Raw genomic sequence first — 10,534 nt, forward strand, 5'->3', positions numbered from 1 at the left:
GTAGCTTCAATAAGAATGAAAAGGATGCACTTTTTCTTTTTTACCTGAGAGCACTTGGTGCCGCATGTCTCGATCCTTTCCACCTCCATGAGTTGTGCAGCAGCTCCATAGAGACCGAAACCGGAGTGCCACAGCAGCAAGGCAGCCCACAGCATCATCTCCACAACAGATTCTTCTCCGGACTTGTTTTTACACGGCTCCCGCTCTTTTATTTGTGTGATGTGGGATGCTGATGTCATCCAACTGGTGATGTGATGGAGCGGGGAGGGAAAGACAAACTCGGTGGTAAATGTCTTCATCATGGGGGTGGAGCTAGAGGGATGAGTACGTGTTGCTGGAAAACAAAACTGCAAGGATTCTATTATTAGCAATAAACAGGGAAGTTGTGTGATCCATGTGTGTATACAACACAACAACAACGAAAGTGTGTTTCTTGCAAGTCCCACTGTTAAGCAAGCACCTCCAAAGATGTATTAAATTTTGTTTTCTCCAAATCAACTAAAATGTGGCACACACACACACGCACACATTATATTTAGTGATAATGAATTCCCTCTTAACATATAATCTCATGAAATCCTTTTTCGACACGATAACACAAGTTTGGACTTCCTAGAAAGGACGTTCACGCAACAAACCTTTGACTTAAGTTGTACAATAATGGAAAGAAAAATACCACACAACAAGCAAACCATGGACATGTTGCATTTTCCTGAACAGGAAACAAATATCATTGACTGGAAAAGCACCAATGGTGCTGGTACTATATGAATAGTGAGGGTGGGAAGGGAAATTTGTCAATAAAACATGACATACAATTCAAATGAGCACACGATACACTTATGGGAATCACCGGGTGGGAATTTTCTGTCTTGGAACTTTTTTTTTTTTTTCTCTACACTTGATAGCCGTTTATTGTCACTCAGTGTCATTATCATCACAAGCCCATCATTTCCCTCATCTCTGGATAAGAATGTGTAAATAGCGCCCTCTGTCCTGACACGAGGTGTATTGCATCACGTCGTTACTATGACGTCATCACGTCGAGCTGACATCAGGCCTTTATAAAACAGATTTATTTTGATCTATTACGAAATAACAATTATGCTACCTACTTTTTTTGCATTGTAATTTACTCCATTGATCAACAGGTTAAATGTTACTTTTTTGTTGTTGTTGTTTGTTTTAGAAATAGGACGCTAATGACACAGCTTCTTTCGATCGTCAGTCGAAGCGCTCGCAGTGCATAATGCACTCGGATGTCCCAGCATCTCCGGGCAGGATTTAACCTCAACCTGCTGTCAGCTGCTGTGCAGTGCTCATCCTCTGCACGCTGCAAAAAATGCCCCCCGCCCCAAAACGAGCTTGCTTTGTGTGCGTCAGTTAAAAAGAAAAAAAAAGGGGGAAACGAGCGCACCCAGAATTGAAACTTAGCCCAATTTCCAATCCTAAACATGGGTGAAACCGAGATTTTCCCTCCCGTGAAGTGGAGGCTAAACCTACTTTCGGCCCCACCCTCCAAGTTGTGATGCATTTTATTGTATTTTTTCTAATGAAACAGTAATTACACGACCGCTCGCGTTTGATGACGTCACTGGAAGCAGAGGGTGCATTTTTTTTGCAGCGTGGCTTTACGGAGGCGTCACGTGACCCGCTAATTCCGCGTTCCCGACGGCCGGGATGTTGTCTCTGGCTCTCCATGGAGGCGCGCCCGGCTTTGCCTAAGCCATCCTAGCCGCTATTCCTCCACCCCGATCCCGGTGCCATCGATGCCGCATTGAGCAGGCGAGCGCGCGGCCTCTCGTTCCCTCGTCGAGCCCTGTCGTCGAGCAGCGCGGCCGAGCTGGGGGCCAATCCGGGGAAAGGGAGCCGCGGCGCCGCGCCCCGGCCGCCGGACACCCCGCCGCGACGCACCACCAATATGCTCACCCGGGTTAAATCCGCCGTGGCCGGCTTCATGGGCGGAATCATGGCCGGCGGCGGCCCCGGCGGAGGCGGCGGCCCCGGCTCGGACCTGCCGCTCAAATTCCCCTACATGAGGCCGGAGTTCCTCGGACTCTCCCCGGATGAGATCGAGTGCTCCGCGGATCACATCGCCCGGCCCATCCTCATTCTAAAGGAGACCAGGAGATTACCGTGGGCCACCGGATACGCTGAGTAAGTCTCCACCGCGCCACCCAAAGGGGTCTCGGGCTTTGGTTTGGGGGCGCATCACAACAATGATCTGGATGGAGCGCATGCGCACACCTTTGCGGGTCTCGAAAATGCACCTGTTGTCATCTGCTATGCGTAACCCTTCAACCCCACTGCACGTCATTTGGCGTGCGCGTTGCATGGAACTGGCCGAGTGGCTTAGAAATGACAAGTGGCAAAACAGGATGCGACGAACGACGTGAAAGCAAGGTCAGAAATATCCATCGAAATGATGACTCCTTATGCAAGAGGCAGTCAAGAAGCAATGAGTCCTATGTCATTGAACCGACTAATAAGTGAATTTCTTTTCAGAAATGTTCACAGTTTGTAGTTGAAATAACTGTCGGAAGGTTTATGTGTGTGTTTAAGTTTTGTGTCAGCCTGTCCTCTTCCTGTCGGCCATTTTGGAAATGGCATCATGATTGGATGCCCATCAGAACAGAGCGCTGTGATTGAATTCCTTGTCTTGGAAGGGGAGCCACCACTAAACCTTTTCAAAAGTTTGCAAAATGTGTCTGGGGAAGCAGCAAAAAAAAAAAGGGTGTCCAGGATCAAAGGCGAAGAACAGGAGCCTAGCACGATTCCCAGGATTAACTGCTCACGGTGGTCTGCCACTCCTTTGCTTGTCACAGTGGTCACTCAAAGTAGACTCTTGTTTCGGTTTCAAAGTATTTGAAACTGTCAAAATTTCGGGGGGGGGGATCTACTATTAGTATCTTAAATTAAATTATACTGCCCCTAGTACATTTTTCACAATCACAAGAAATTCTCCCTGAGGTACAAGCTGTCAGTTTTAGCTTAAAATCAATAGTTGATGAAGCAATTATTTTGTCTCGTACGGCGCAAGTCAGTTTATCGCGGCTTAACTACAGGCGTTTTGTGCTGACTTTTGGGAGTCGAGACCAGGTCAAGACCAAGACCGAGACCATAAAAATCTATTGTTTGGAAAAAAAAAAGGGAAAGTGTTCCTTGTGGGGAAATACAGTAAACCAATTTCCACGGAACCAAATTGTAACCAGTCAATCGCACAAACCGTTCACGCAAAATGGTTTCCATGTCATGGATCAGGTTGGTTGTTATCCGCTATGTGTTGACATTATTTAATCGCGCATCTACTGTCGCATCTGCAACTTGCATCTCTGAGTCAGTGATGCTGCCGAGCACAAAACAACCCACAGTCGGCGTCTAAAAATAGTCATGCTAATTTATCACACACCCTCCGGAGATGTCTAATACGTGAGCCAGGCTCACTTTGATGTCATTTTTTTCTCTTTTTTGGGACTTTATGCAGCAATCACCACCCACCCCCCCCGCAACGTTACCTCTTTGACCCGAATAAGAAAACAAAACAAAAACATTTGATAAATGATTCATTTGAATACAATATTTGGTTATAATTTGAATTTCCCTTCATATTGATTCATTTTCACACGGGGGAAAAAAAAAATCTCAATGAAATGTACATTCTTGGATGAAATTCTCTTTTGACAATTAAATATATAGTCAGCCGAGGTATTTTATTATGCAATAATCACCTGCATATTAATTGTTCGCTATTCACAATTTGATCTATTTGTGTTTTTTTCCTGTGGAAACTATCGCAAGCTGTTTTTTTTGGGGGGGGGGGAAACTCACCTTGTTCGTTAAATACAGGTTAATTGTCATATAATTCGATCTATAATGGTAAAGATGCGTAAAAAAAAGTTTTCAGTTTTCATAGAAAAGGCATATTAAACAATAGGAGAACAAGCCTACATATACAAAAATGTAATTAGCATCTTCAGACAACTTCATTTGGGGCACATAACGGTAAGAGTTTGAAAAATATAACTGAAGAATAAATTTGTTGTTTTTCTTGGCAACAATTATTACCATTCAAATGATGACGACTGCCAATAATTAAAATACTCTTGTCAATAAAATGAATTGATTTTGAAAAGGTAATTCAGTGGGCCATGTCTTTACTGTCATTGATCAAATTATATGAAAATGACCCACATGCGCAATACCCCTCAACGTGTCCATAATATAACCGTGTTGATAGGAATATCATATCCAATCAAGTTGATGGAAAACTTGCAACCCGAACAGGCAGCTGACAAAAGCTCGGCCAACCTAATTATCCCTTTTTCCTCCAGAGTGATTAATGCCGGAAAGAGTGCTCTGAACGAGGACCAGGCGTGCTGCGAGGTGGTGGTGGTCAGGAGGCGGCCCATGAGCTATTGCCCGCCCTCGACGCCCAGCAAGACCCCCACGGCCAAGAGACGCAACTCCCTGCCCAACGGCGAGGGCCCGGGGCTGCGCTTGGAGCACAGCAAGCTCGGGGAGGTACGTACGTAAATGCACAAATATGTGTATGCGCATACGAGAAGTTATGTCTTTCATCCCACAAGAGTTCTTTGTGAAATCGGTTAATGCGGGTCCCAGGCGGCTTGAGAAACTGGTGGCTAATGCTGGCGCCCATATCGAATTTTAAATAAAACTCCATGCAATACACTTTCTTCTCATGTTCATTTCTTGTACGAATTATAGTTCGGAAATAATTTACAATTACTTAAAAAGAGGGAGTTACTTTTCAATCACCCGGTACTTTAAATGGAGTTTCTGTAAGGTTTAAGACTTATCAAAAGAAGGCAAAGGGAGAAAGGCATTGGACTGAAAAGTGAGCCCTGGGGGGACACCATCGTAACCAAGACCCAGGCTCCAGCTTCATAAGAGCTTAGAGGCTTTTAGCAGTTTAATAGGAGCGAAATTAGAGAAAGGCAGCACTCGTAATAAGGTCATTTAGGATTTTTCTACATTTTCCTCAGTGAATAATGCATTCAGTTTCAAGACAAAATTCACAGATATGCTGGAGGTGTGTACCAATAGAATCATATCATTTTTTTAAGGCCAAAGTTTTAATTTTATCATTAAATTGTGCAGGTGTACCTGTTGTTGGACACTCTATTTTGCATTTACAGGACAACGAGGGACTAGTATTCCACTACTGGGCCTTGTTCGACGGCCACGCCGGTTCCGGCGCCGCCGTCGTGGCCTCCCGCCTGCTCCAGCACCACATCGCCTGTCAGCTGCAGGCCGTTATCGAGATCCTGCACAACCTGGCCTCCCTGCCGCCCACCGTCCTGGGCGAGGAGTCTGACGGCCACCCCTACCTGCAGGGCAACACGCCAGGCCCCCAGCGCTCCCTGACACGGGCGGCGTCGCTGCGGAGTGCGGCCGGGGCGCCGGGCTCTCCCAGCAGCACGCCAACTCCGCCGCGGTTCTTTACTGAGAAGAAGGTCCAGCACGAGAGCTTGGTGATTGGAGCCATGGAGAATGCCTTCAAAGAAATGGTAGGCTCTGCTACAAGGCTTCATTTTCAAACCTTACTGTTTTACCACCTAGTCCAGGGGTGTCCAAAGTCTGGCCCAGGGGCCATCTGGACATTTTTTTATTGGCCTGTAAACAATGAAGACGTCCCGCTCTTCCATTTTTAAGTGAAATATCTGGCCCATAGTGGAAAAAGCCTGGACATACTGAGACTTTACTCCGCTTTAATCCCAATCCCGGTGAAAATATCCACCGTTTTTGTTTGTCCAGGATGCACAGATTGAGAGGGAGAAGCAGGGCTACAACATCACAGGAGGCTGCACAGCCCTCACTGTGGTCTACATGCTGGGGAAGCTGTACGTCGGCAATGCAGGCGACAGCAGGTCTGTGTGTCTTTTAAAAGAAAATCACATTGATCGGATTTTTCTTTGAAACGTAACGCGCATTTTCACAGAGCTTGTGTATTTTGTGTCTGATTGACAGAGCCATCATTATCAGGAACAATGAGATTGTTCCCATGTCAACAGAATTCACACCGGAGTCGGAACGACGGAGGCTACAATTCCTGGTACTAAAAAAAAATATATATATATATCTATATATATATGGATATACACGTACACGCACACACATTGTAGTGGGATAGTGGAACTGGAATTGCAAAAACATGTAGTTTACAAAACTGTTACAAAAAAAAAAGTTCATATCTGCAATCAACTCTAGTCTATTTTTTTGTTTAACAAAATAGCTTTCATTTTATCACTAATAAAAAAAAAATAGCCTAGAAATAATGAATTTTCATTTGGCTGAATTTGCCACCTTCTTACATGCTTATTATTAAAACATTAACTGTAATATTTTGTTGATCAAACTAGAAATACATATTTTATGTATTATTTTTATCTTGAATTGCTAATCTACCCTTTAAATACATTATTTTCTTATGTCTTTCTAGCTGAAATAGCAGTGTAAAATATTAGCTATAATTGATGATATTATCATATCAATTTGATTGCAAACAAAAGACATTAAATATAATTACCTAATTGCTTTAAGTAGAAATAATATTTCATAATTATTTTTTTTTAACCTAACTTGCCAAGTAAAATATCATATAACTTGAATTATAATTGAAAGACATTAGATGTCATGATTACTGTATTTAGCTGCTTGGACTAAAATATGAAAGTGCCATGTAAAATATTATTAGCCCACTTTGATTCCAATTTTTAAAAAAAAGACAAAATATTTGGTTGCCTGAACTAGATATAATAGTTATTTGTATGCATTGTTTTTTTTTCAGTTTGTTCTCAATCATGAAAGTCTGTCTTTTTTTTTTTTTATTATTGTATTGCCTTTTAATTTGTTGGGATAGTACATTTTTACAATTTAAATGAAAAAGCAAGACCGACTCACCCATTGGCCGGCTTGTGCGTCCCGCAGGGTTTCATGCAGCCTCACCTGTTGGGCAATGAGTTCACGCACCTGGAGTTCCCGCGGAGGGTCCAACGGAAGGAAGTCGGGAAGAGGATACTCTACAGGGACTTCACCATGAACGGATGGTAGGTGACACACGGGGCGCTCTGGGCACACTTATGTAAACGTTACTGAAGGGTGGGAAAAAGTAAGCAAACCCTGCGGCGAGTGACTTCATGAGTCCAATCAATGTGACAAGATTGGAGGTGTTGGGGAAAAGCTGCCCTATAAAAAAATAAAAATAAAAAAACACAATGCAAAAAGTTTTAAACATGTTATACAACTTTCTCCTTGTAATTTACTTTTTCATGCAATCAAACTTTTCACTAGTAATATTACAACGTCTTCCACATGACTTTTTTCCTCCTCCTTTTTTATGTATGACATTTTCGTAGTATTATGACTTTTTACAGCTTGTATTATTGTAATTCAACAGTTTTGAGTTTGCGCCTGTGTTTGTCAATTGGGACTAAGACAAAGATCAGATCACATTTTATGACCAATTTAAACTCATTCACTGCCAGAGCTCCCACTTAACATGGATATTTGACTTCTAAAGCCGACAATGGCAGTGAATGTTATTATTAAGTGGAAATCCAGGCAATAAATGTTTAAAAGTTCACATACTTTTTCCTGCAACTGTTTGTATGTCATACATCTTTACTCGTCTCTCTTCAAAACAGGGCGTACAAGACGGTTGAGGACGAAGACCTCAAGTTTCCGCTAATATACGGCGAAGGGAAAAAAGTAAGGTTAACTCGGGACTTCAGACTTGAACCCAAAGTTCTGACTTAAGGAATGAGTGACATTTTCCAGGCTCGGGTTTTGGCGACCATCGGCGTGACGCGTGGCCTCGGCGACCACGACCTCAAAGTTCACGACTCCAATATCTACATCAAGCCCTTCCTGTCCTGCCTTCCCGAGGTGAGCGCTGTTGGGAAAAATTACTCAAGAGGTTGCAAAATTGGGGAATGGATGTGCACCTTTTTATCCAGATCTATACCAAAATAAAGCACCACTTTATTGTTTGGCCTACACAGGTGAAGGTGTACAACCTCACGCAGTACGAGCACGGCGCAGACGACATCCTGGTGATGGGCACCGATGGCCTGTGGGACGTCCTGTCCAATCAGGAAGTCGCCGAGGCGGTCTCCACCTTTCTTGCTAACTGTGACCCTGACGACCTTCACAGGTTGGACTTTTTTTTTTCTTTTTTTCCTTGAAACTCTTTTACATATGCAGTATTTGTAAGGCTAAAAACTGAAAATATATTGTTTCATATTTTACATTTACCTCTTTTTAACCATGAAATACCAGGCCTACTGAATAGAACGTAAATATTTTGCATGGAAATGTGAATTCTTTTTTTTTTTTTACCTCATTTATGATCTGACCCCTCTGTTAAAAAATGTAGACGTACATTTAAGATTTTCATTTATTTATTGAATACTTGGTTAACTAATTGCAATTACATTATGAATAAAATAGGAATTATCTGATCAATAAAATGCAACTATTTTACATATTTTTTTTACTGACAAACTTTTTTACTTATTTTTTTAACTTATATTATTTAATAGTTGTAAGACTAACATTTTTATTATTGTTGAATAATTCACTAAATATAAATACTAAATAAAAATTTATAAATACTCCAAAGAAATTACAAACATGGCGGCACTTGTCCGTTTTAGAAATAAAAAATTTCTGTTGCCAAGTAGAAGAAAATGTACAGGATGCATTGTGGTCTATTACAATGACATCATTGCTGACTTCCTGAACACGACTCCTCTCGTGGTTAGGTATACAATGGCAGCGCAAGATTTGGTGATGCGAGCGCGTGGCGTGTTAAGGGATCGAGGCTGGAGGATCACCAACGAGCGCCTGGGCTCCGGGGACGACATCTCCGTCTTCATCATACCGCTGATGTACGGCAACCGTCAGCCCTGAGCCGCAAACGATGAACAATTCCTTTAATAAGGTCCCCCCTGAATCCTTTTTGCACATTTAACTATGTTTATGTTGGAGTGGTCAGCCAAAACATTGTGGTGCAAGCAGGAGTTCACTGTCCTGCTAGTTAGGGCCACAAAACTGGGCTACACTGACTCACTATTGCCTCTTGAGGAAGTAAGCAGCATTGTGACCCAAGAGACTGCAGCAATATGGACTAATTTCAGGGACACTTTTATTCAGCTAAAACAAGTCAGGTGTCCATAATGAGTCCATATAATCTATCTTTTTAGGTGCTCACAAACTAACCATAAAATAGAACATTGTGGCTTTTTTTTTTTTTTTTGCCACAATGTAGCTTTCAAGGATCTACTTTATGAATGACTGTATCTCGGTCTCAGCAGGAGCCATTTAGGCCTCTCGATCTCAAGTGAAGGCCACGCTTTAAAAAAAAATAAAATAAAATGCCAGCATCCCTGCAAGTGATTGAAAATGTTCATTCAAATAAATCAATAGCGGTTTAAAGCATAAACAATTCCCTGAAAATGATCACTTTATCAGATAAGTTGTTTGAATGCACTCCATTAAATGGCTTGATTGCACTTTAATTCGACCCACATCACTTAAAAAGAACATAGAGGAAGAAATAATGGCTCTCTGTTGTTTTGTGCATGCATCGACTTATTGGGAGCAAAGGTTTCCACAACATAGACTGAATTTGTATTCCTGTAACTTGTCGTTTCGCTAAATCGAGTGTCACTGTTTAGGTTTAGTTGTGATTGCAGCGTTTTATAATGTTTTGGGGTTTCAGTGACTGTTTTGGCAGCATGACACTGGAAAAAGAGCAAGTGAATCTAAAAGATGTGCAGAGGGAAGAATGAGGAATGCATTGTGTCATGGTTTGCCTCATTTTTTCCCCTCCATTTTTACAACCTATTGGCTACCTGCATTTTTCCTCCTGTACATTCCATGAGAAATGCATTTAAATAGAGTTCATATGCTTTTTGTGTGCTGTTGTTGGTCGTAAAAAAAAAATACAATTTAAAGCCTGATATTGTATCTTCTGATGTGAAACATATCGCATCAGGGCTCGTGTTGAATGTTCATCCTCGCTTGACTCGTCATTCAGCCTTCATTTCTATCCATTAGATGAATGTAATTGCTTTTTTTGCCCCCTCCCCCCATCCCATTGTGCCACCCAACTTCTGCACATCAACTCAGGTTCAATGTTGGCTCAAACTGGTTGATAGAGAGCATCCTCAAGGTTGGTGTATTATTATCAATGTGTCACAGCAGACTAAGGGATGGCTGTGTCCATTCCGTCTGCTTCCCTCTCTGAAGTTGTCGTACTTGTAATATGTTTTTTAATTTTTTTTTTGTGTGGGAGTGGGGGAATTCCACTTGTATAGCAAAATCAGCATTGAAGTGGCCTCGTGACTTTCCTGCTTTGTGAATGTCAACTTTTGAACCTTTTGGATCAGGTTCCTCCAGAAGCCCCAAAACAAGACTTTATTTTAATGTTTCCTGAATTGTGCAACACTACTGTTACGAGGGGTGGGATGAATAAACAAAAAATGATTGTCTTTTTGTCTGATCTAAATTC

General features: G+C 42.1%; 2 protein-coding genes across 3 annotated transcripts in view; one reads left to right on the forward strand and one right to left on the reverse strand.

The window, feature by feature from the left end:
- Positions 1 to 2,068, reverse strand: part of il17rel (interleukin 17 receptor E-like) — a 26,791-nt gene extending 24,723 nt beyond the window's left edge. The window contains exons 1-2 of one of the 2 annotated variants that reach the window (XM_061761796.1): positions 1,930 to 2,068; positions 45 to 347 (exon numbers count right to left, since the gene is read on the reverse strand). In XM_061761796.1, coding sequence (XP_061617780.1) covers positions 45 to 347; positions 1,930 to 1,971 — 345 coding nt within the window. In that variant the 5' untranslated portion in view covers positions 1,972 to 2,068. The remainder of the gene's footprint in view (positions 1 to 44; positions 348 to 1,929) is intronic. The other variant, XM_061761797.1, reaches the window with a different exon arrangement.
- LOC133471810 (protein phosphatase 1H-like) lies at positions 1,438 to 10,514 on the forward strand. The gene is made up of 10 exons (XM_061761798.1): positions 1,438 to 2,157; positions 4,332 to 4,521; positions 5,157 to 5,528; positions 5,776 to 5,888; positions 5,989 to 6,073; positions 6,949 to 7,067; positions 7,665 to 7,728; positions 7,798 to 7,905; positions 8,022 to 8,173; positions 8,784 to 10,514. The coding sequence occupies exons 1-10, from the start codon at positions 1,922 to 1,924 to the stop codon at positions 8,929 to 8,931; spliced, it is 1,587 nt and encodes a 528-aa protein (XP_061617782.1). The 5' UTR covers positions 1,438 to 1,921; the 3' UTR covers positions 8,932 to 10,514.
- Positions 10,515 to 10,534: the final 20 nt, after the last annotated feature.

This window comes from Phyllopteryx taeniolatus, chromosome 22 (genome assembly GCF_024500385.1).
Source record: "Phyllopteryx taeniolatus isolate TA_2022b chromosome 22, UOR_Ptae_1.2, whole genome shotgun sequence".
Lineage (NCBI taxonomy): Eukaryota > Metazoa > Chordata > Actinopteri > Syngnathiformes > Syngnathidae > Phyllopteryx > Phyllopteryx taeniolatus.

Coding starts and splice junctions, on each gene's coding strand:
- LOC133471810 (XM_061761798.1), top strand. CDS start 1,922: ATGCTCACCCGGGTTAAATCCGCCGTGGCCGGCTTCATGGGCGGAATC. Junction 7,729..7,797: donor TATACGGCGAAGGGAAAAAA/GTAAGGTTAACT, acceptor GACATTTTCCAG/GCTCGGGTTTTGGCGACCAT. Junction 8,174..8,783: donor GACCCTGACGACCTTCACAG/GTTGGACTTTTT, acceptor TCTCGTGGTTAG/GTATACAATGGCAGCGCAAG.